The sequence below is a fragment of the Musa acuminata genome, chromosome BXJ3-4, assembly GCF_036884655.1.
Source record: "Musa acuminata AAA Group cultivar baxijiao chromosome BXJ3-4, Cavendish_Baxijiao_AAA, whole genome shotgun sequence".
Classification (NCBI taxonomy): Eukaryota; Viridiplantae; Streptophyta; class Magnoliopsida; order Zingiberales; family Musaceae; genus Musa; species Musa acuminata.
Window position 1 is genome coordinate 862869 of NC_088352.1, and position 25272 is coordinate 888140.

Genomic DNA, 25272 nt, shown 5'->3' on the forward strand with positions numbered 1-25272 from the left:
ATAGGGGATTATTCTATGCATGAAAAAGCGGCAGTCCATTTCAGAGTTTTGGCAATTTAGATGACGAGAACAAGACCCGTTCAAATGGACTGCAACTCCAAGACCAGAGTATTGTCGTTATCCATTCATTTGATTTCCTTTAGTTTATAGTCTTTTGCTGATCAATATGATACCTTTTATTTTAAATGAAATTTTTTATGTTAGAGGGACGATCCTCTACTAATCCAACGTTGAGCAATTAAGATATATGGTATACTAGAAGATTGTGTTGTCGAGATTAGAATGTTAACGCGGAGGTATATAATTACTTGATCGTTTTTATTTGCGAGAACAATTACCTGTATATTCGATAAAATACTAATAATGGTGAGTGAAGGAAGACCCAAAAGGATTTTACTGAAACTATCAATAAATAAATGAAATACTCTTAACTTCATTAAATGATCAATGTAGTTCATTGGAATAATTGAGATAGCAGAATTTTTATGTCTGATTAGATGTTGATAGCAACACCAAAAAGGAGAGACAAAAGTCTTGGATGAACATTAGAAATCTCAGTGGATTATAGACTTTGAACTTTCTTCGTACTTACATAAAACACAAAGCTGGAAGTGGGATCAACAAATATTTCTGTGATGCTATGTATCTCACAATAGAAGCAAGTAGTTTGGTGGATCATCTCATCACCTTTCCTGGACCTTACAACAGAACTTTTCTGGACTTGCAAGAAAAGCAACAGAGTCCAGGGTGATCATTGTTCTTCCATAAATGCCTGGTGGAACCTTAAAGCGATGAGGTTGTCAGAACGAGTGGGAGCTTGTTATATTTATAGGAATGAGCTAACCTCGATTGGAGTGAATGGGAAAACTTGAATCCTGCCAACAACTTGAAGAATGAAGTCAATAATTGAGACGGCAAATGATTCTGGCCAACGAGGTGGAAAGATCTTTTCTGAGTCGAAAATGATAGGAAGAATATATTTCTCTGACCCAAGCGAATTAGAATTCCAAGATTTAAATAGATGTTCTTCTAGCTATGCTATGATGCAATCTTTTTTTCTCTCTCACCATTAGGGTCTTCCAAACCCATATTGAATATATTTTTTTTAGACTTAAACATCCAAAAGATATTGTCCAACACACTTCTGACATCAATTAATTTATACAAAAGAACATGAAAAACTCAAGCCTTTCAAGTCAATATTGAGGTCTTGCTAAGATATTTAGACTTTGATTCGAATCTATTTTCGTCGCTTATCTTTTTCCAAATCAGATATCACTTTGAGATCTTTTACCTCGTAATCTATATTAAGAGCTTAATTCTTCAATGTGATAAGTTTAGAAAGACGAATTAAGTCGACTTAATTTGTTTATGTGATGTTAACAATAATAATAATAATAATAATAATAATAATAATAATAATAATAATAATAAAAGAGTTGCACATTTGTTTTTTGGTAGGTGAAGAATGGCATTATCATGTGAAGTTGTTCCAACACAATCTTTTCCCACCTTTGACCTCTCTTTATATATATATATATATATATATATATATATATATATATCAAAAACCAAACTAACAATTGTCAACAATGATCAAATATCTTAAATATCGCCCTCTTCATCGTCGAGCCCACTAAGTTTCACATCAAAGCAGAGCACGCAGACCACCACCCCATATCGCTAATGGAAGCAACGCATGGTATCTCCTGACAAAAAGAACAAGAACATTTCATTTGCCAAAAGAATGGTGAGTGTCCTTCATGGATGGGCACAAATACACTGATGCTTCATGGACCCAAAAAAGACCCTGTTCTCTCAATCTTCAAAGAAACCCTAACCCTAGTAATTCATTCGCCTATGCAAGGAAGACCAACTCTTCTCAAGATGGAAAGAATTGTTTGTGGTGGCTGCAGCGCCAATTGTCTTTTTGCCGGTTGAGCGGATTCGACATCCTCATGTTCCCAGTTAACACTGTTCCTACACGGCTTCAGGGCATGAATCTTCATGCAGCTGCACATACGGCTCCTGACAAGTGCAAGATAACAAAGTTCATAGAAAACTTAGCTACTCGAAGCTGATGGAAGTAAGATGAGTTTTTTTAAAGCAAGAGCAAGCTATTGCGGGTTGGCCCCAACAGGTTTTGTTCCGTAGACTGGCACCAGAGTTTTACTGCATCAGGGCGGAAACTAGCATGTGCAATTTCCAAGGACAATTAAAGGGATGCTGTTAACTAAGATACAAATCTAATGCAGAGACAAACCTGAGGACCACGATGAGCAGCATAGTTTTCCTTCGTTAACATGCTTAACATCAAGACCAATCATCCATGATCCAACACTGACATCATCATGGGCAAATGTGCGAAGAATAGACCTAGCATTCAAAGAAATAGGTGATTGACTCCAACTGTAATAAGCCTGACTTTTGCTAAATAGAGGATATATCATTGCCAATTTTATCAATATACTAAGAGAGAATATTTGATAGTTTCCATGTACATACTTGTTGATGGAAATAAACTGTGCAACAGCTCTGGAGACTACAAACATTTCACTAGAAGCATGACGGAAGTACCTGTTAATCAACATGAATCAAAATTTAGTGACATCAGAAAAAACATAATCACAATGGAAAATAAAAAGAAAATAACAAAACAATGCTACCATAAGTGGCAAAATCCACATTGCAGCACAGAATGGCTCATATCAAGGATAAATTTATTGAGGCACAAAAGTCATTTCTGCATAATACTTAGTCAAGCATTAACTTTACCAAACATTTAACTTCATATATTCCAATTATGTTTTAAAGGGAAACTAATTTTTGTTGGTCATAATTGAGTGGCTATGCAACACACTTTAAGTGTCACCAGTCAAGGCCTTCCCAACTGCTACATGCCAACATGCTGCAGTTCAGAGAACAAAAAGATAGTGGAAACTATGCCATTGTAGAAAAGCTGTTACCCAAAAAAAAAATATATCAATTAGATCTATCTTGAAGCCCATTTGCAAATGCATATCTGGTTCCGCATGGTCGTATCATGCAACTAAAGACTATGAACACAATTCCTGAAGGCATCCGCTTACACAATGACGAGCATCAGAATGTATCCAGCAGATTCAGACCTTGAGGCAAGTGGACCTTTGCACATTTATGTCAAGCTTATCTGTAAACTAAATGAGCAAGGTGGGAGATCATATTTCAGAGTCTCCGACAATATTCTGCAATTGTTAATGAAAATGAGTGAAAAGCAACAGAAGCAGCCACAGCTCACCCACCAACCACAAGAGCACCCCGGCAAGAAGAAACAGACAATAAAAATATAACGAAATTCAGAAGAAATAAACAGTAACAGAAATGAACATGACAAAATACAATGAGAAAACAGAATAGATATGTCAAACCACAAACGATCAGGTCTCATTAAAAGAAGACATCAGAAATCAATACCAACAATGAAATTCACAAGCATCAGTTGATTAGTAGAAGAAAAGAAGAATGTATTTCAAGTAGATGATATAGCAAGAAACATACAGAAAGGATCACCTATTGATCAGAAACTTCAGATAGGATAGAATAAATTTCATAACCTTTGAGTCGCCTTAAGAGTTTAGAAATCATATAGTGTCCTTACTAAGTGGAAAAAGAAGCAGGAGAAGGACATAAGAGGAGAGTCGATCAATGCAGTAGTTTGTAAAGAGGGAAGAGAAGAAAAAAGACTTAGAAGAAAGTATTGTTTATATTTCCCAGAACCAGGGTTCTCAATTTTGATGTGTACTGCCTGGTACGGGCGGTACATACCAGTCCGAGAGGATACCAGTACGCGAACCGCCCTCTACTGGGCGGTACCAATGTTTTGACCCTATATCGGGTGATATAGGGTCTGTACCGAGCAGCAATTATCGAAATTTGACCGTTACAGAGGCATACCTGTCGGTACGCCTTGGATTTCGACTGTTACCAAGGTGTACCAATCGATACGCCCCAGATTTCCACTATTATCGAGGCTTACCGATCCGTATGCCCTGGTATTTTAGGACCGTTACCTCCATGTATTTTTGGAGGTTTTTCAGTTCTTTTTGGGTATACCGTCAGTATGCCTCGGTATGGTACTCGGTACACCGATACAAACCGAAATTGAGAACCTTAGCTAGAACTTCATATATGGAGACCTCTACAGATATGGTTTCAGAACTGCTTTGGAAAGACTTTAGTTCAGCATCTCTTCCCTAGGAATTTCCTAGCTTCTTTTATAGGGTAAGATGTAATGAAAGATAGGTTCTTGATCTGAATCATTGGAAGATGTTGAAGGCAAGTTTATTGGTTTTCTATGCATGCAATTTTCCATATATTCCTGGTAGTCATATCCTGGTGTTACAAGCCAAAATGCAGCATAAATTGAAGTTTGAGGTTCTTGATATGAATCATTGGAAGATGTTGAAGGCAAGTTTATGGGTTTCTATGCATGCAATTTTCCATATATTCCTGGTAGTCATATCCTGGTGTTACAAGCCAAAATGCAGCATAAATCGAAGTTTCCTCTAGACAGAGGTAAGATGGCATGGATCATCTTCATCATCCATTAAAAGGCTTCACCACTTACTTCTAGTGGCTAATTTACTTTAAATGTGATGCATCCCTGTTTTCTGCATTCTAAGAACAATGACAGGAATCTCTGTTCACCTTTTTTTCTGTACTTATGTCCATTGATTGGTGATGATAGTAAAAAGATTCCAATTCTCTTATAGTAGTTTGATGATTTTATAAGACAGTTGTGAGACCAACAATATTTTATAGATCTGAGTGTTAGGCAATTAAGAAACAACATATACAAAAATTTTATATTGTTGAGATAGATATGTGGAGTTACTAGGAAAGATGAGAAAATGAATATTTTCATTAGTGAACAACTAGGTATTGTTTCGATAGAAGATAAGATGAGAGAGAATCATTTAAGATGGTATAGACATATGCTTAGGAGACCTAAGGATGCGATAACTAGAAAAAGTGAAATGATTGATGTTCGTGGTATGAGAAAATGTAGAGGAATAGCAAAAAAAACTTTAATAGAAACTATAAATAAAGATGTGAATATTCTAAAGTTAACTTAGCATATGCCTTTTTACAGATCTCAATGATGGCAAAAAATCCATATAGCCGACCTCAAATAATTGAGACTTACGATTTTGTTGTTATTGATGTTGTTGTTTGATGATCTTGAATAATCATGGTTGTCACCTATTTATTGCCTCAGGGTCTAAATTATTTCATTCCATTGTGTGACAAGCAATTCAAAGTTAATGTAGATTTGATGAGTCCAACATGAAAAACTTTAACTAACAGAAAAAAAGAAAAGAAAGGAAGAGAAACAAAATTAGAAAGAGAAAATAAAAAAATAAAATTAATAATTATTTTTTATTAAACTTGTGGTCCAACCAATTGACCCACTAATCTAGTCAGCGATCCAATGACCCAATCGATAGCCAATTCAGTTTTGATAACTATGCCAACAACCAAGTTTAATATCCTTTCTCATTTCTAACTGACAGCTACAGAGTGCAACTACCATGCAGCTGCTGAGCGGATAACCATCGGCGAACAGGGTCATAAATCAGATCTAGGATTAGTTGCAAATTTTTATCCACACAACTGTGTAAACAAATTAAAACTTGATACAGATGAACATAAGGCACCATTCAACATAACATAAATATGAAAGAAATACAAGAATCACTTACGATTTTCCATCACCAAACTTCCACCACTCTGGTTCAAACCACTTGTGACTCCTAGACATAAAATAAGCAGTTAGCGAACATAATCAAGCATCAAGACTATCTTTAAAAAAGTAGCACCAAGTGCTTGTGTTCCAATAAACTTACAACTCAGAGAAAACTTCACCAGATTTCATACAACCAATGTAAACACGGGGCTTGTCCAAGTGTGATGCAAGCATTGTTCCCAAAGCATCTAAATATAACAAGATTTAAAGATTATCATTAATGAAAAGGAGGCACATCCACCAAGCAATTGCATTAGATTTGTTATTGTAGCCAACATTAGAACTTGTTACACATAATAGCAACCATGATATGCTAATTAGAGGTACAATTAATATGAGAACAATTCAGATGACATTTGGTGATGATACTTAATTCCCAGTAAAAAAAAAATTTCTTTACTTCTTCAGACTTTTGGTAGATTTGCCTATTGATTGCTTTGAGAGGTCCCATAATGAGCATATAGGCACACCAATGCAGTTAATACAGACAATTTCTCTTTTAAGAATGTCTGACTGATTTACTCAGTATGAAAATTTAATCTAAAAAGGATAGGCAAAAATTAGAAGTTCTAAAATCAACCATCATTAGGATGCCATTTAAATACAAGAACAAACTATTCTGCCAAAATCTTTTTCAACAGTACAAGCAGTTCCACATGAGGTAGCACAGACCACAAAGCTTTATCTGGACTAGTGGGTGCTTTTGCCCACCACATCTTGGAGAAAGTTTGGTTTTAGTTGGTAACAACTAAAACATTAAGGTCAAATTTTCCTATTAGATAGTTTGTGGTATCAAGTATCAACTAATCCCACTTTGATACACCCAATCTTTAACATTATCAACTAAGGCCAATCTAAGTTTAATCGACTTCTCAGCCTTATAGTTCTTTGAATTGATTTGAATCAACCAAAATTGCCTAATATTAGCAATTCTAGACAATTTGATATACCACAAAAAAGGAGGGGACGAGCAGGAGTATAAGAAAAGAGAAAATGAGTTAGAGGAAAGACAAAAAAAAAAACAAATATGATTGTAAAATAAAGGACAAGACTTTATTACTGTTGTGCTTGTTTTTTACAACTATTGGATTTACTGTTTAGTGTTTACCACCATTGGCATAATTATCCATCATCAACAACCATAAGGCATGGAGCAAAGGTATATGGAGAAGAAAGAGGAGGATAAAGGGTAGCTTTAACCATTTAAAATATAGGGAACCTATCACGGAATATATATGTGATAGAATTTGAAGTTAATCCCAAATCCAAAGGTGCTCTCTCTTTTCCTTATGTCTTTGCATTACCTTATATCCCAAGCAGCAAGTTGACAAGTCTTTCACCCGTTGTATAATGTAATAGTTATTTACTACAGTGATATTATTGTATAATATGATTAATATTTATTTTACAAAAATGTCCCATAGATATTTTTTAACAAATTAATCCCCATTATTTTTGTTTTGTATTTTCTCTAATGATTTGCTACTTCCAAGAATTTTTAATATTATATAAAACAATTTCATGGGTGTTCCCAATCTCATCGATCCAAATTGAATATTTTTTCCTGATTCCAATTAAATTAATATGAATCTATCCTAATCCCAATGTGAATTTGGCAAACTATGAATTAGATGTCAGGTCCAATAGAGGAACAGGCAGGGATGAGCTTTAATTATGATGAAATGAGATCTCTTTTCTTTTCAAAAACTAACATGAAATGAGAACTCTAAGGCATTAAAGTGTAGTTGAAAGATACTTATGTCAAATTAAGCATCAGCTATTCTGAGCATCAACATGGTTAATTTTATAATGATTCTTGAACATTAAGTTCTTGAGCCAAAGTTCAGTAGAGAAACAGAATTAGATTTGCTTTGAATGAACCTTAAGGTAATTTAGTAGAAAGATAATTGTTTAAGTCGAAGCAAGCATTTGTTTTATGACACAAGTACAAAAATTTCCATTTGCAAATGGAAATGGTTGACATCACATGTTCTCTGAAAGTTTATTGAGCCCATGGTCACACTGAGGTATTAATCAGAAGGCAAGCCAAAAGCAGGGCTAAATATTGCATTCTAGGTGGGCAGGGAATCCAAAAAGTGTCTTTTAGCCTGATAGCCTTGATTGGAAGGCAACTAAAAGGAGCTGATGTATAACCAAAGCATATAGCAAGCAACATCTAACAAATTTGTGACAAAAGCCCATGCTTCAGGTGTCCACATCTCAGATCAAAAGGACAAAGAGCATAAAGGTCGTAAAAGTATACTGGATATCAAATTAGCTAGTTCTCAAAGCACACTTGCCTATTCTGTCTCATTAAATTCTTTGGTGTCACATTGGAGCGTCCCCATAAAGATACACATGAAAGCCCACATCTATTACTGCTATTCCCTTCCAACGAATGCCACTGCACCAAGCTACCTCTATCTTTTCTAGTAGTATCCTTCAGACCCAGAAATCAAATCGAAACAAAACAAAGGCACAAGCATGTTGATGCCACTAGCTGGAAAATTAGAGAACATTGTAGCTGAAATAAGGCTATGATTTGCAAAGAAAAACTTCTCCATTTACTTCAAAAACAAAAGACTATCTGATAAAAGCATGATAGGATTAATTAAACTAACCTTCGAGAAACATAGTCACATCAAGCATACAACTCTAATAAAAGATAACATGTGGCTAATTCTATTTCACCAATGCTTCTTTTAACAATATTAAAATTTATGCTAGAAAAAGAAAATGTTTAAGTAAAATATCACACAACTGAACTATTAACCAAAAAGAGATGACTACATATGACAATTCTTGCCAAGTAAAATAAAGTTCAGTGCAGCACATAGTCTACTCATAAAGGATCTCAATACTTCAAATATAATAATAACAATTCCTGCCAACGAATTAACCGAGGATGTCTGTCAATCAGGTACCAAATTCCTTGGACAAAACAACATGAACAACAAATCAAATGCAGATGTGATACAAACTTTAAGCAACCGTAAAAATTTTTCCCTATAAGTTACTAAAACTGATAAATTCAAAGTGTTTCAACAAAACATAACATCAAGGTAGATCATTTGATGCTCCATTGAAGAAACATACCAATATTAACATAAACATCATCATTAACCTTAGCATAGAACTCAGCATCCCAGGTATCTGCAGCATAAACTAAAAACAGCTTTGTCTTCTTTGGGCCTTCTTCTGAAGCTTCTACATGATTATCCTGTTGAAAATTAAAATGTTTTCATGGAATTCAAAATAAAAAATAAAGGTTTTTAATAAGACTTCATCTGAACTTTCAGCTAAATACTGCAGATGGTGTTGTTCTATGCAATCTTAAGGTAGCAATAGAATTAGAGATCACCTATGAAAGATTGAGAAAGTAATGTCAAAGAACACATGAAAACTCAAATAGCTCAAAATATATCCATTTATGTAATATTAATTACTACATAACCAATAGTACACTATACTGAGAAACTGTGAACCAAAATAAAATTAGAAAATAAATAATAAACAAGGCATGAAGCCAGATAAACAAAATGGTGACAGAGAAGTATTAGGTTAGAATTTAGAAGAGAAACCATAAGAATAAAGAAGGATAAGAACCATCCAGATGTAACAAACTTTTAACAATAATAAAGATTCATATCAAGGTTTTAAATACGAGTCCGATACTGATTTTGGAAACTATTAGGCCGGTATGGTACCAATACATCAATCGGGCAATATACCAACCTGTACCTATCATTTAATAAAATATAAAATTATTAAAAATGAATGGTAATTGTAATGGTACCAAGCTATACATTTCGATTCCAGTACCTGGTTGAAATTGGCTGTTGCATATCAGTCCTACTGACATCTAAAACCTCAAACAACATCACAATGCTTCTCTTGTAGCCATGAACCTTATACAGATCCAGACCTGGATGGCTGAATCACATCTCAGAAACCAGGTTGGTCTCCTGATCATGACAACTCTGCAAATAGTTTGACTGCAGAGCTGATTGAAGTAAAAGCTGCAACTACAGTACCTTCTAATATCCTTGCCTATGTCTCTAGATCTAAAAAGGATATACCCAAGTGCACGAGGCTCCCGTCAATGTGATGTATGGGGGGCACTGATGTACGCAGCCCTACCTTTGGTAGGTTTCCTGACTCATACCCTGATCTCCCAAGTCACAAAGGAACAATCTTACAATTGTATCAACCTTGATCTCCCTGGTCTACCTCTGTCTCTAGGCCTAATATCACAAAACCAAGTATCACATGACACATACTTAAAGTGATATTAGTGATTAAACCTGGTATACAGTAAACAAGGGGTATAAGATGTGAATGAATGTGGCCAGCACTTCCCATTCTATCGTACACTCCATGTCATTAAATCTCATGGGATCCTTATATGGCAACAGGCAGCAAGCCAAAACAAACTGTTACATGCTTATAGCTTATTGTTCTCTTTCTTCTGCTCTCTCCATCAAGTTCAAATTTGGTGCTAATATAATATAATGGAACTTGTTTAACAATTTCAGTTATACTGAAAAATACAAAAAAACAATAATATGGTGAATTTTGGCATGCAGGAAATGTACTAAGAGTCAAAAGTATAGTGTAACTAGGAAAATAAAAAAAACATTTATTTATTTTTATACTGCAAAGATCCCCAAACAAGAATAGAAAAAAAAAAATGAAGACTAAACGTTCAACATGAAGTTAAACATACGAGAACAATGAAGTCCTTTGTCTGACTATTTTCATCATCAATCTCTCTGTCCAAACCATCTCCCTGATTTGCACTACAAGCAAAAAAGATCCAATAAGAATAAGAAACCTAATAAGATGTTCCTACATTGTTGATGCATCCAAAATTACCTTCGTCCTATTACAAATCGTGCTACCACACCTTTTTCTGATTCCAATTTTTTCATTGCTGCACCTGGGAACAAAATGCAAGATGATCGGTACTCAGAGAGGCAAAGCATTCAAAAGAGTCATCATCACCAATGTAGAATTAAAAGAACACAATGCTTTTTACTTCCAATGTAGAATTAAAAAAACATGAGTATTTTTTCTTTTCTAGGAAAACAAGTAGGCATTATCACTTCATACTTTATAAATATGTCATACAAGTACATATATATCAGCAAAACTATCAACTATTTGAGATATCCTCTTCGAAAAGGTTGAGTTCCCACCATCCTCAACAAAGCTAGGGATGTTCACGAGATATGCCTAGAAGAGATGGCTCAATTGATACTCCATTGTTAAATTGTTGGACATTCTGTTTGTGAAATACTATCACCATGCAATTGGATGCCATCAAACATAAACTTGGAAGAAAGGTTTTCATCTGATTTTATGAAAGTCAAAGTTACTTTGTATGTCTATTCGAGACAACAAAGGTGACAATGTTCAGAATTTTTCTTTTTCCTGCAAAGTTAAGTGATGTAGGTGGGATTTGATTCCAAGACCTTGCGATGATCTGACAAACCCCTAAGCTAGCTAGCACCCTCATAATGTTCAGAATTGCTATAAGTAATTGCAAATTAAAAAAGAGATGGTTTATAAGTTTTATGATAAGCACAATCAAGAAGAGCAGAACATCATGAGTTACCCAAGAAACAGAAATTTCTTAGGAGAAAGAAGGCACGATAACTAAATAGCTTAACATGATACTACAGTAAAACCTTATGTTGAACGAGACAAAAGTATCTTGAACCTTTTTTCACAAAAGCCTTTGAAAATAATCTTCGCACAACCTTCCTAACAGCCAAATGTTATACCTCAGAACATCTAAGAATTTATCACATATAGTTAACCACAACCACCAAATTGCACTCAGTTGAGATGACCAACTTCTTGAAGGATAGTCCCGGAGTATAAGCATGTCTCTATGTGAGCATTTGCATGAATAAGTTCAATTACTTACTAATGAGGGAGGTAGGTTTCTCCACTTCATGATAAATGAACTCTAAAACAAATGATATGTTCCCAATCAATGCATTACTTTAATAAAAACTACAAAAATAATAAAAAGGGGCTTGTACTGCACCAGTTGACAGCCACGATTTTCGAACTGCATCCCTATGCTTTTTCCGTCCAAATTCTGTGACTATTCCTATAACAACCAGCAGCCTTTTCCTAGAATAAGTCCCATTGGTCTCTGAAGAGTACTGCCCAACAAAACCTTCATGTCTCGCCGCAGCAAGCTCCATCTCAAGTGCAGCTAATTTCTTCTGTTGGTGCCTGAACAACAGAATCTATGCATTTAATCACTGCACAATTTGGTTTCCTACTTCTCTAACTTGGGCCACATTGAACCGAAACAAGAATCTAAAAGCAACTCACCTGCAGGCTACTAACTTCAGCGTCTCGTCGACGGAAATAGCAGACTGACCCTGAAATTTTTGCATAATCAATCCCATGCTTCCTCAAATCTAATACCATGAGCCAAAATCGAAACTTTGAACACAATGATTCTCATTTTCACGAAACTGACGTAGATTCAAAAGGTCAGAACACAATCTAATATGCAGGAAAGAGAATAAGAACCTGCCCAGTCCTTCGATCGAGTTCTTTGATGAGATAAACCCTATTCTGCGCGTCCTGCCAAAGACTGTACAAAGAAAGATCAGGGCTTTAATTCAAGCTCCCATTTCGAGTCCGCAATAAACTCAAACCCTAAGATTGATTCAAAGATGGATAAGGAGAGGCGAAACAGACCGGCCGGCGACATAGAAGGAAGCCATGGTGGCGAACATCGACAGCATGATGGAGGAGATTCGGGAGAGAGGGCGGGGACCAGATCCCCGGCTCTGCATCGCTGCTGATGCTCTGCGTCTTGACCCTCCTTCGAGATCAGAACAGTGGACGCGGTCGAGCAGATCTCGTCAGTGTCTTCCCTCCATTGCGGAGTCGATGCATCGATCGGGTTCTTCCTTCAGATCTCTCACGATGCAATCGGCTTCTCTCTCTCTCTCTCTCTCTCTCTCTCTCTCTCTCTATGTATATATATATATATATATAATTTGTTTGGGGTAGCTGAGAGGAGAACGACTTGTCGCCTGCAATCGCAAGGTGAAAGAAAGGAGTCGTCGAGCTCATCATCATCATCATCATGGGAGCGAAGGTATCATTACCGGGTCGAATCCAAGTAGATCCGAATCCGACAAACATAAGAGAGAACCAAAGGGACCTAAGTATAGAATCGGATCTGATCGTTATCGGATTCCAACCGATTAACGGGTCGGGTGTCGAAATCATGCAATATATACGAGGATTCATTCCCGATTAGATATATTAGTAATTCCAAACCGTATAAAAAGACAATACGGAGTTTAAAAGTTTGTTCTATTAAGATTTAATTTATTTGAGTTTAAAAGTATATAAATATTTAAAACACTCAAAATATTGGTAATATTTGTATATCTTAATGAGTTTTTAGAGTGTATTAATGCAAATTAGAGTTTCAATTAACAGTATAATTATAGTAACTAACGTAGATAACTAAATAAGAAAGTTTTTTAGGTTTTGAAGATATTATGGTCTCTACTGTAAAGCCATTGATTCTGAAATAATACTATAATGTAGTATTTTGTATGATTTTTTTAGAAAATTTTGAATATCTTTAGTCTTTTTTTATTCATATGGACGCGTCTATAGTATAAATCAATTGTATTTGTTATCATGTTTTTAATTGTATATAAAAAAAATTATAACACACTATAAAAATTATAACACAATGCAGTATAAAAATATCATTATATAATATATTTTTAGTATTATTGAAAATATTATAATTAGACCAGTCCATAAGAATATCGAAAATTCTCTTCCAAATTAATATGACAATCTAAATCAATCTTTCTCAAACTAAATAAGAAAAAATCTCTAATCATGTTGAGAAGTTAAGTGTATATGCATTTTTATATTTGTGTTGTTCCTCTGAGTTTGTTTTAAACTTGCTTAAAATTTGTTGTTCATTGTATTCAAGCCTTCATTAGTCTATATATGCATTCATTTCTTTAGGTGGCATTTGGTTTGTTATTCTAATAAAAATTGAGATCAAAATTGAAATTCAAAAAAAGAAAAAGAACAAATACTCTGGGATGTTTGGTTCATATAATTATACTATATATTGATATCATTTGTATCAAGGTTCGTCGTACCGTATCATGCCGACGTTTCCATCCGAGCTCGGTACGGTACGATACCGATGTACCGAACAATTTTATTTATTTTTTATTACTATAATATTATAGCATTGCTTCAATATAGCACTATAATACTGTAGCAGTGCTACAGTATAATACTGTAGCATTGTAACGATACTGGATGATCCGCGTACCAGTATGTCGTCGGACCGGTACGTACCGTCCATATCGGGCGGTACCATTCGATACTATATTGCAGTGTTTTGTTCTATGCCTTCAATATTTTTATGTTATTATCGTTATATTTTTTGTATGAGTTTGCAATATGCTGCAGAACATATTGTTTGTTGGTTTAATTACTTTAATACACTCTATAGTTATATTTTCTAGTTTTTATTATCTTATTTGATATATAATATGCATTTTATTTTATTTTACCTTTTTTTGTTTATGATATTAGGCTTTTTTATGTTTATATTAATTTCGATATTTATTATTTAGTAAATAAGAATTAATTGGCTAAAACCTATGAATTCGGAAAATGTGATTCCACTCTATAATTAAAATGAGAATGTAATTATCACAATTCAAACAACAATATGTGGGAATGAAAGACTCACAAAATTGATGCATTGGATAATATGTGGGACATGAGTGAATAATTTGCAACATGCCGCCCTCTCAAATGGCTCATAAGCCACTTCATATAACATAATTAATTAAGCACATAAACCAACATTTTTAGTAAAATTATCCAATAAGAATAAAAAAATATAATGATATATTCAAGAATTAGCTTTCCACGATGCACTCCATGCAAATACTAAAGACACCCAATAAAATAGAACGGCAATGGATATATTCTTCTCACTCTATTGTTGGATAGAGTACTGTTGGGGAAAAAGAGGCCTGCGGTCGCAAAAATCTCCGACTGGATAAAAGAGTTGGAGCACTGACGCACTACTAGGGTTTCGGATGCAAGTACTTCCGGCCAGTTTCCTCCGGAGGCAGCAACACCACCATCGCTAGGTTTTGGTGAAGAGAAGGAACATACAAACAAAGAAGGAGAAGTAGACGACGATGACGTTGATGAATAGACCGCCGTACGTCTCTCTCTTGTTCAAAGCCCTCGCCTTCATCCCTCGCCGTCGTCCGGCCGATGCTGCCGTTTTTCTCTCAACCCATTCTTATTCCGCCGCTTCCGGGGCTCCACAGAGCAGCCTCATGGCTGAATACCTGGTCAGCTCCTGTGGCTTCGATCCGGATGAGGCGGCCAAGGCCTCGAAGCTCCTTGGCCGCATCGAATCCCGCCATCAGCCTGACTCCGTCCTTGGCTTCTTCAAAAGCCACGGTTTTGATAATGCTCAGATGAAAAGGGTCCTATCTGTAAACCCCCGGTGGCTTCTCCTCGACGTGGAGAAGACTCTGACCCCAAAGTTCCGAGCTTTGCAGGATCTGGGCTTCTCCTGCTCCGACATTACCCACCTCGTCATCTCGAATAACCTCGTCTTCAGAAACAAACTCCAGAACGTCTTGTCCAAGATCCAATTTTGGCAAGGCACCCTCGGGTCCAACGACTTACTGGTGAAGGTATGCAAGAGAAACAGGTGGTTTCTCGGGTATAGCATCGAGAAGAAGATCCAGCCTAACATTGAGCTTCTTAGGGATTTCGGGATCACGGATCAGAAGCTCTCAATGATCCTACGGTACCGCCCCCTCCTCATTGGCCAGAAGGCTGAAACCCTGAAGGCGTTAATCAGTCGTGTCGAGGGTTTGGGAGTAGCTCGCACCTCAGGGATGTTCCTCCCGACCCTGAATGTGCTCAACGGCGTCTCCGAGAAGAACTTCAAGGCTCACTTGGAGTTCTTCAAGGGTTTCGGGTGGTCCGAGGATGATTTCCTTGCTGCATTCAGAATGGCTCCTTCGCTTGTGGCATTTTCTTTAAAGAGTTTGCAGAGAAAGATGGAGTTCTTGGTAAATGAAACCAGATGCGCTCCGTCTTATCTTGCTCGCCGGCCACGGATTTTGTCGTTTAGTTTGGAGAAAAGGTTGATTCCAAGGTATCGGATATTGACGGGCCTGAAGTCAAGGGGAGTTCACATCGGTAACCTCCAAATGAACACATACATGTTTTATCCAGAGAAGAAATATCTGGAGAGGTTCGTCATCCGCCACAAGGAGTATCCAGAACTCATTGAATTGTATAATGTAGCCCCAAAAAACCAAACTGCTCTTTGATCCTGCAAGTGCATAACGCATGGTGCAAGGTATTGTACCCGAAACTTGTGTTTCTAGGTTCTAATTTTCCACTGTCTGCATTACTGTTTGCATCCATGTAGTGTGATTCCTGCCATTCAACTTTAATTTGCAGTTTGCAACCAAATAATTCCTGCCATTTACTTTTTTTCTTTGTGAATGTAAGATGAACTTGGATGGACACATGTAGCAAGAAAATGAAGAATGATGAGAAGATTTGCAATGATATTGCCGATATAGTTAATTGCTTGTTGATAATCACTTTCTGTAGATGTGGTTGTTATTCTTGTCCTGTTTGTTTTAAGTCTACTGGAAGATATCAGACTTATGTAGGTTGTTCGACACCTAAATGTTTTAATTGATTTGGCTATGGATATTTGGTTAATTTTCGAAATGATAAGAAGTAGGATTCTTTTGGATGACTGGATAGGAAGCTTAAGTGATTTTTAGGTGGAGGATGAGGCTTTTGATTTAGGGTAAGGGTCGGTCACCTTTTATATAACTTTGTTACTCTCCTATCCAAATCCAAAACCCAAAAAAGAGAAATGATGTCGAGTATCATCCTCTTTTTGTGTATTTTGTTTGTCAAATTTTGTTCTCTTTCTTAATTGATTAGTTTGATGAACAAGATTGACAGCATTAGTAGGCAGTTTCGAATGGGATTAGTAGTCTTCCAACATGATGACAAGAGATTGTAGACGTGTTTCTACCATTGTGAGTGGTGCACCATTCCATTCGAGTAATGAAGTAATAGCTTGGAATGTGATATGGATTGAGTTCTTAATCTATAAGGAGCTTGTTTCATCCCGAGTGGTTGGACAAGTTCTGTTACAGCTAAGCGCATTGCTGGATGTGCTTTTCTCATGAAGAAAGTATGAGATCTTCTATTCTAGTTTATGCTTGCCTTTTCATATTATGATTCTTATAACCTGATTGCGTGACACATGATTAGATTTCTTGACGTCCTGTTTCTACTAAGATAATCCCTAGCGAGCTGAAAATTACATATTTCAGATGGTCCATAGCTAGGGAGCTTAGGATTGAAGAAGTGTTCTGTTCCGGCTGGGTGAAATCCTTAGCTGATTATCTAATAAAATTATATTTAGACTTTTACTATATTAATAATGATGTGACTTGATGGGATGTTTTTTCAATTGTTGGCAATGAGTATTATTATTTTGCTCTGTGTATTACTGATGTTTGGATGATTTTTTCCTCTCCTCTTATGACTTGGACAAATTGAGCATAACATGTTCTTATCAATCCAAAATACGTGGGTGTTAGCTCGGTTTGCAGAGTGTTTGGTGCAAATGAAGTGAATTAACAGTGTTCTCAGAAATTGCCCTTCTAGCAGGTGTTACTGTCCAGAGGTTGGCATATGCAGTGTGCTAGTTCGATTACAATAGTAAGGCTATGTTGAACAAATTGGGAAAGTAAATATAATTCTAGGAGCTACTTTTATAGGCAAAATTCAGCCATTGCCCAGTCTTCAGGAATGAAAGAGAAATGAGACTCGCTGGCTTCTTGTAAATCAATTTCACCCTTCCCAAAATGTATTTTTTCCACTGTCATATGATACCAACTTCAACCTTCCCAAAATGTATTTTGCCCACAGTCAAACTCGAGTCAATATATTTCTGACAGTTTGAATCTTTAATTATATTTATGATATGTAGTTATAGTGGTTTATGCACTATGAAAATCCAAAATTTCAACTTTTTTGGCATTTGCTACTGTATGTTTCTTGTGCATCCTGTATTGGGTATCTTCTTATTGTCAAATCTGTAAGAGCTATATGACAAAAAGGTGATCTGCAAGTCAAGTGCAGGTTGTTTTTATGTTACATACTTGAGCTTCAATGTGACTATCAAGCATCTCTAAATTTATTGCCAAATAGCAACATGTAATCTGGAATTTAATTGCAGCCCTTTGTTCGCCAGATTCTTTTATATGCTACTCTGTTGTTTTATAGCAGCTAGTCTCAGCTCTATATCTGAATGTCTTTCGGTGTGTTCGTTTTATTAACATGTTGATGTATTGTTGTCTCTGGACAAATAAATCAAAATAATCTTCCCTGAGGCATTGTAGCATGCTAATTCTTTTGCTTTGTGCTTTCTTTTAGGTTTTGATGCATCATTGGCCCTGGAGAAATGATGGTCACAGCATCTTTTGCAGCTAGGTAATCTGTCAAATTAAACAGAAGCACTGGTTACTCTTGTGACAGAAATTGGAATTTTCTGGATAATTTTTCATCTTCGTCAAGTCGTCAGGATCAACAGACGCCATAGAGGATTTGCACCCTAATACTTGTTGATCATCGTAGAAATGTTTTTCTGTCAAATGCTTGACTTGTTATCAGCAAAGAATTATATATGTACTTTCCTGCCTAAGAACTAGTTGATGGATAAGGCATCTAGTTGCTGGATGGAGATGTTTTCTAACAAAAGTTCTTGCAGTAGCAAAAAGACTAATTCTCTTTGTAAGTTTTGTTAATTTTTGTGGGGAATTTTGTCTTTAAAAGGACTGAGATCCTTTCAACCTGTAGAACTACATATATATAGTATTTATTTAGATGACCACTTTAGATTAGCTGATTTAGATCATTTGTCAGCAAATTAAGCAGATTTTATCAGAAGAGATTCTAACTAGACTGGCACGAATAATCTTTGGTCTCTTCGATATTTGCCAGCATAAATTTGCTGATTTGGTAGCTAATTTACAGTGTTGAAGATATTTTTTACATAAATTTCATGGACAGTTAATACAGAAAAATAGAAAAGAAAAATTCTAGAAATTTTTTTAAGCATTTGAATTTGCAAGTAAATTATCCACGCAACAACAATAAAAATAAAACTGTAAGTTTCAATTATTGGGGTCAACTATATGTAAAAAATTATATGCTTAGTTAAATTTAAAATTATATGCTAACTTTGGAAGGAATTTGTGAGTTCAGTTGTTTTCGGTTTAGAAATCAACTTCAATTTTCGAACAAAATTCGTATTATTACAGCTTAAATCTTGTCGATTTTTAGAGATAGATAGAAATGTTCTATAAAATTTCTCAAAATTAAATATTTTTTCGGAAATTCATGTTATAAACATAACGGTGGATAATAAGCTCAAAATTCGCCTCCTCTACTGGCCCAATCGGCCCATGGGCGGCGTCACGTGTTGCTTTCACGTGGTTCACGTGCCTCGTGGATACTAATTATATTTACATCATTCAATAGGTGATCGGAACGGCCACTCCGACTTTCACGAATCTTAAGGCAGCGCCACATCAGCCGATCTTCTATCCAACGGCCACTCCGGAACACGGTGCGGCGGATCTCACGACAAGGCGTTAAATATAATCACAAGAGGAGAAGAATACATGCGGGTCCCATCGGACCCACCCTGTTGTGTTTGATGATGGTACCGGTTGATTCTTGGGCATTAGAAACGAGTAGGCAAAAAAAATACCCTAAAAGAGTCAGGATTCTGTCCGATTTCTACTCTACAATTGTGATCGGAATCGATCTGGACAGTTAACGAAGTGGGCCGATGGAAAATGAACGGTTCTGATGTGAAATATATAGTATTCGTTGTAAGCGTGGTTGGAGAGGAGCATTATCTTGGTCACTCGACGGACTTATCAGACATCGCCGCTCTCTCGCGGCGTGCGTGGTCGCTGTTCCCTTCTCGCGTCGTTGGCGATCGATCGATTGATCTGGAACTTCCCATCCCTGGTCGATCGGGTAGCCGCCGGATCGGAAAGATGAACGACGCGGATGTCTCTAAGCAGATCCAGCAGATGGTGCGGTTCATCCGCCAGGAGGCCGAGGAGAAGGCCAACGAGATCTCGATCTCCGCTGAAGAGGTCTTCACATCGCGCTTCCCCCTTTTGCCCTTTGATTTCCCTTTTTTTTTCCGACCCAGTTTCTTAGGTTCTCGATTGGTTTCCCCGTCGTTGCTCTTGTTTCGGGCATGATCGATTGAGGGAGAGTTCTAGTTAGAAAAGAAGAGGGGTTTTATTAGAGTAAGAGATTTATGTTCGAATTAATCGATGAGTGGAGTACACTCCCAATTTTTATAAGATCAACCAGCTTAAGTGGGATTTTCTACCTCATGGAACGTAAATTACGTATAAGATATGCTTTATCTTTCAGATTGGAAATGCTTGGATGAAGGATTTGAGTTTATTTGATATTAGTACTTCGTTTGAGGGTAAATAAAAGGAAAAAATAATACGACTTTGGAATCTGGAAGTGATATTGATGAAGCTGAAAATGATGCGATTTAGATAAACAATATTCTTGCACTTAAAGCTATCGCACATCTGTCAGAGATTTATTTGTAGTGGAATCCTTTTACAGGACCTTTTGTGTTTATGATGAAATTGTAGTCTTGTGTGTTGCCTTGGTATGGATAATTATGCCAGGTGTACTATTTTCGTTGCAGCTCTATTTTCCATTCACTGCTCTTTTGATATTGACATTTACGATTTTCTTATTTCTTTGGGGGGTTAAATTAAAGTGTGTGTTCCATGCTCTTGTACATTCTAGGAATTTAACATTGAAAAGCTGCAACTTGTTGAAGCTGAAAAGAAGAAGATCAGGCAGGAATATGAACGAAAAGAGAAGCAAGTCGAAATTCGGAAGAAAATGTAATTTAGATATTTCTTCTTTGTTTTTTTTATTCTAATGCATACTTTTTCTCAATTTTCTGATCCGTAATCTTCTTTGAGCGATTCTTTGAGCGATTTGTTATTTACACGTAGATTTGTACCCTTTGTTTGATAATTATCTTGGAAGACTGCAACTTACTTATCTTTTAGTATGCTGGTTCTGAAATTGATTCTCGTACAGGATGAAATGAACTATTTAGTTCCAAACTGAACTATGTTTGTACTTATGGAATGATATTTTTTTAATTTCGGTTGAAGATTCCTTGTTAAGGGATGGGAAAAATTCATTCCTTGCGTTCATTATGTTTTTATCATCTTTCTTTGTGTTTGTTTAACATAACTTTGTTCCTTTTTCTTGGAGCTACTTCACCTTATCCATGGCTGGCAAGTATAGGTCTGTGGTTATATAGTCACTAAGCATTTTTATTTAAGGATAGAGTGAAGAAGGCATGAAACTATTCAAAAATTATCCACATTCAGCTGTTAGATGCAAAGCTTCCCTAGGGGCAAAAATAAAATCATAAATAAATGTGGTGAATTCAAGTGATTGCTTCATATACCTGCAAAGGTCAAGTGAACCAATATAGCCAGCAGCACAGAGCTGGCAGTCTGACAAAACTTACCACATAAAAGCTCAAAATGAATGATACTTGAAACTTCTTCCTCTTCCTCTTGAATTTTATGAGATTGCTAATCATTATCACAATATACCTTCAAAATTTGAAACTTTAACTTCACATTGCTCTGTTATGTTGTTAAGCAAATAAATTTTTTTTTCAGGTAACTTAGGATGTCAAATTATGAAGGAAGAATGTGGTTTGTTGCAAGATACTCAATGCTTAATCAAATAATAATTCATATGAATTTATGTTTACTCCATTAGTCTTTTACCACCTGTATATAGAGAAAGAGAAGCTGAATGTTCTATAGGTGACCACTGACTACTACGTTGGGCATAAATTTACCAGTTAGCTGTCATATGATGGGAACACTAATGCAATTAAAATAACACACCAATTCACTGTCAGGTCTATTTTTTGTTTATGAAATAAACAAAGAAAACACAATATACAAGTATGTACACACTATAACTAACTTATACGAGATGGATTTCTTTTCGAAGTCACTATTGCTTAGGTATATTATCTATATGGTCATAACCAGTGATTTGACAGTTTCCCCTGTTGTTTTCTACAGTGAATATTCTATGCAGCTGAATGCATCTCGTATTAAAGTTCTTCAAGCTCAAGATGATTTAGTCAACTCCATGAAAGAGGATGCTGCAAAGGAGCTTCTGAATGTCAGCCATCATCATCATATCCTGAATGTCACCCACCATGATCATGAATACAAACACCTTTTGAAAGAACTCATTGTTCAGGTAGGTTTCTGCATTTTTTTTCTTCTAGTTACTGACAGGATAGCACCATTGTATTGGGAATATATACTGACAGAAGTGATGAATCATAGGGATATAGAATGATGGAACTGGTGTAACTGGCATAATTCTTCAATCTAGATGATGATGTATATGTCATAAAATGTTTCCTACAATTAGCTAAACAAAGATGTGATATGGCAATCGCTGTGACTATCTCCCTGAGATTTCTATGATTTCCTGTGAATGGTCAAACACCATTTGCTTCATGTCTTTATGTTAAACTGTGATAGTTTTTATTGATCAATATAGCAATATTGTCTGAATATCCCAAACTTATATACGTAAGCTGAAATATTTATCCCTTCAGAGCTTGCTGAGATTGAAAGAACCGGCTGTTCTCTTGCGCTGTCGTAAAGATGATGCTCATCTTGTGGAGTCCGCTCTGGAATCAGCAAAAGAGGATTATGCAGCTAAAGCAAATGTTCATCCTCCAGATATCATCATAGACCACAAAGTCTACCTGCCACCTGCTCCGAGCCACCACCATGCTCATGGTCCCTCTTGGTAATTCACTGTCCATGGAGTGTTTTGAAATTCTAGTGATATCAAATTTACAGCTGTTTCAGAGGAGTTGAACCAATTTGTCATGAGGATGAGACCTACCCTTATAAAATGTCCTAGTCATCTGGATGTTTAAAATGTTTAGTCTTTTTCTATTCTTAAGTGTCTTTTTAAACAATAAGAAGCTCTGAGATACCTTAAAACTTTTAGTGATTGCTCAGTGTCCCTATATTGAATAGTTAACCATGTGTGATATATTAGATATCCAGAAGACATTTCAACATTAAACTTGCACAATCTTGTGCATGAATTTGGGTCAGACTAAACAAATCAATAATGGTAACCAAATTGTGACTAATGATTTTCTTTATAACATTGGTTCTAATATCTTGTAGGAGCTTTATATACAAGGTGTTCTAGGTGATGTTAATAATGTTAGGCGCCAGTTATATAGTCTATTGTATGTTGGTTTGGGATTTTAATACTTTGATCTTATTTTTTATCTACCAACTTGGAACTATTCCATAACAAATGGCAGGGACACTTAGGCTTCAAATTGGGGCCAAAAGATACACTATTTCAAAGCCTGAAACCTTTTTGTTTGTATTTTCAATAGCTTACCCATTTGTGGTTTTTTTATTGCAATCCAATTTTTAGATATGTTACCCATTTTGTTCCATTGTCTTTCCAATCAGACTTGACCTTTTTAGTCCCTGGCAATATTAAAGATTCTAATCACAACAGGTAGTGCTTACCCTTTTTCTGGCCTGTACTTACCATCTCTCGTTAGTGCCCCATTTGCGAGGATCTCTATTATCGTAGCGTTCGAGTTCTATCTCCAGAGACATATTTACAAGACACCCGTTCACCACAATTGTGCTAAGAGTTCCAGTTTCATAATCCTTCTATTCTGTATTCCCTTCATTATCAGAGTGTAATCCTCCACCTCAGAAGCTGATGTGTGCTGCATGCTTATATCATGCAGTTCTGTTAGCCAGGGCTTTATGTAAAGTTAATATGATCCAACTTGTGTTATATTTGGGTCCAAATCTGGTGTTTGAAACTACTGTTTTGATTGTAACTTCACTGGTCATAATTTCAATCTGTATGCAACAATCTTGTGCACTTCTCAATTATTATGGTTCATATTTTCAAGGTTGAAGAGTACACAATGATCAGTCTTTAACAGATTCTTTGTTTCTTATTCGTTGAGGTCATTTTGCATTTATATTTGAGAGAGACTGAGTTTGTGATCACCATCTGTCTATTGAAAGCTTTAACAACCAAGTAAAAGATTTATGCTGATGAGAAGGTTTGTTTATTCAGCTCTGGCGGTGTCGTCCTGGCTTCTATAGATGGGAAGATTGTTTGTGAGAATACACTTGATGCAAGACTGGATGTTGCCTTCCGCAAGAAACTGCCTGAGGTGCTCACTTATTTTCACGTGTTCATCCTGTGCATTCTTTTATTTTCGTGAGGTGAATGCCTAGGAAGACCAAGTTTTTTTATGTCTTTTCAAGTGGAATCACTATATACTGGAAATTTTATATCATCACTTTGTTGATTTTGAAGCCAAGTTTCATGCAGGTTATTTAGCAAGTTTTAAGACTATTTAATGGTTGTTTCAACTTTCAACCCTAATCTAGTTTTGTGTTAACACTCATCACATTATCATGTCATTGGTGTCATGTTTGTCAAGTTCTCGTGGCAACACGCAGTTGTTCTCCATGAAGGCCACACTTTCCAAGATTGTCTTTTGTTATTGTCAGATCTAATTTAATGGGACGGCACTTGCTTTGGCAGTTTGCTAAATCAATTCTTGTTGATCGCAGATAAGGAAGAGTCTTTATGGCCAGGTCGTTGCTTGATCAAATGGGTGTAATCGATGCTACATGTATCCTTTGCCTCAGAGATGCGAGATGGCTTATCCATCACTAGAGCAGTTATATATGTTTTGCTTTGTCTGGATTTAAGTGCTTTGATCACTCAATGGTGAGATACTTGTTCATCCAATAATGTAATGACTTTCACATGTGTATTGTATTTCTTATGGTCGCTGGACCAAATATTTTGGTGTCATTTCTTTGCATTATGCTGGATTATGGATTAGAAAACTGAAAACTGATCATTTTACCAATTATCAGCTTTATTTTTTCCAAGAGAAACAAAGAATTACAACAATATTGTGGTAGTAGGTGATAAAGTGATGATCAGAGAATCCAAATTGGCCCAAGGTTTTTTATGAAGTTGGAATCAGACATCTTGGATCATGCTGGACGACATTGAACAATTTGTTGCAGGAACAGATTCTTCTCATGGATCAGGTAATTTATTCATATACTAAGCAGGCATTCACCAACAAAAGAAAAAAAAAACGACTAGGTAAAATAGCTATTCTTTATAACCTACTTATGAATTGGAATAGTTTTGAGGAGAGGGCTTAAAACCTCATTTAGCATCTTTTTTTG

At 36.0% G+C, this 25272-nt stretch overlaps 3 protein-coding genes across 3 annotated transcripts; 2 read left to right on the forward strand and 1 right to left on the reverse strand.

Annotated features, from left to right (window-relative positions):
* Window positions 1-1707: 1707 nt before the first annotated feature.
* Window positions 1708-12814, reverse strand: LOC135637224 (hydroxyproline O-galactosyltransferase HPGT1-like). Its single transcript, XM_065149777.1, has 12 exons — window positions 12512-12814; window positions 12341-12404; window positions 12137-12186; window positions 11841-12034; window positions 10661-10724; window positions 10512-10584; window positions 8882-9005; window positions 5886-5973; window positions 5742-5792; window positions 2506-2577; window positions 2264-2376; window positions 1708-2028 (listed from the first exon to the last, which is right to left on the reverse strand). Exons 1-12 carry the CDS (start codon window positions 12607-12609, stop codon window positions 2006-2008), a joined length of 1014 nt encoding a protein of 337 aa, XP_065005849.1. The 5' UTR covers window positions 12610-12814; the 3' UTR covers window positions 1708-2005.
* Window positions 12815-14809: 1995 nt separating this feature from the next.
* On the forward strand, window positions 14810-18795 carry LOC135635806 (transcription termination factor MTERF4, chloroplastic-like). Its single transcript, XM_065147160.1, has 2 exons — window positions 14810-16208; window positions 18320-18795. Exon 1 carries the CDS (start codon window positions 15022-15024, stop codon window positions 16177-16179), a length of 1158 nt encoding a protein of 385 aa, XP_065003232.1. The 5' UTR covers window positions 14810-15021; the 3' UTR covers window positions 16180-16208; window positions 18320-18795.
* A 1049-nt stretch (window positions 18796-19844) lies between these two features.
* LOC103980389 (V-type proton ATPase subunit E) lies at window positions 19845-24883 on the forward strand. The gene is made up of 6 exons (XM_009396783.3): window positions 19845-20055; window positions 20741-20841; window positions 22060-22243; window positions 22611-22807; window positions 24131-24230; window positions 24637-24883. Exons 1-6 carry the CDS (start codon window positions 19954-19956, stop codon window positions 24670-24672), a joined length of 720 nt encoding a protein of 239 aa, XP_009395058.2. The 5' UTR covers window positions 19845-19953; the 3' UTR covers window positions 24673-24883.
* Window positions 24884-25272: the final 389 nt, after the last annotated feature.

What these genes read in the sequence shown, in the direction of transcription:
- LOC135637224 (XM_065149777.1), bottom strand. Translation starts at nt 12,609, where the DNA reads ATGCAGAGCCGGGGATCTGGTCCCCGCCCTCTCTCCCGAATCTCCTCC. An exon ending in TGATGTTTATGTTAATATTG is followed by an intron (nt 5,974 to 8,881) that starts GTATGTTTCTTC and finishes TGTTATATTTAG; the next exon opens with ATGCTTTGGGAACAATGCTT. An exon ending in CTGCTCATCGTGGTCCTCAG is followed by an intron (nt 2,029 to 2,263) that starts GTTTGTCTCTGC and finishes TGCACTTGTCAG; the next exon opens with GAGCCGTATGTGCAGCTGCA.
- LOC135635806 (XM_065147160.1), top strand. Translation starts at nt 15,022, where the DNA reads ATGACGTTGATGAATAGACCGCCGTACGTCTCTCTCTTGTTCAAAGCC.
- LOC103980389 (XM_009396783.3), top strand. Translation starts at nt 19,954, where the DNA reads ATGAACGACGCGGATGTCTCTAAGCAGATCCAGCAGATGGTGCGGTTC. An exon ending in TCTCGATCTCCGCTGAAGAG is followed by an intron (nt 20,056 to 20,740) that starts GTCTTCACATCG and finishes TGTACATTCTAG; the next exon opens with GAATTTAACATTGAAAAGCT. An exon ending in CATGCTCATGGTCCCTCTTG is followed by an intron (nt 22,808 to 24,130) that starts GTAATTCACTGT and finishes TTGTTTATTCAG; the next exon opens with CTCTGGCGGTGTCGTCCTGG.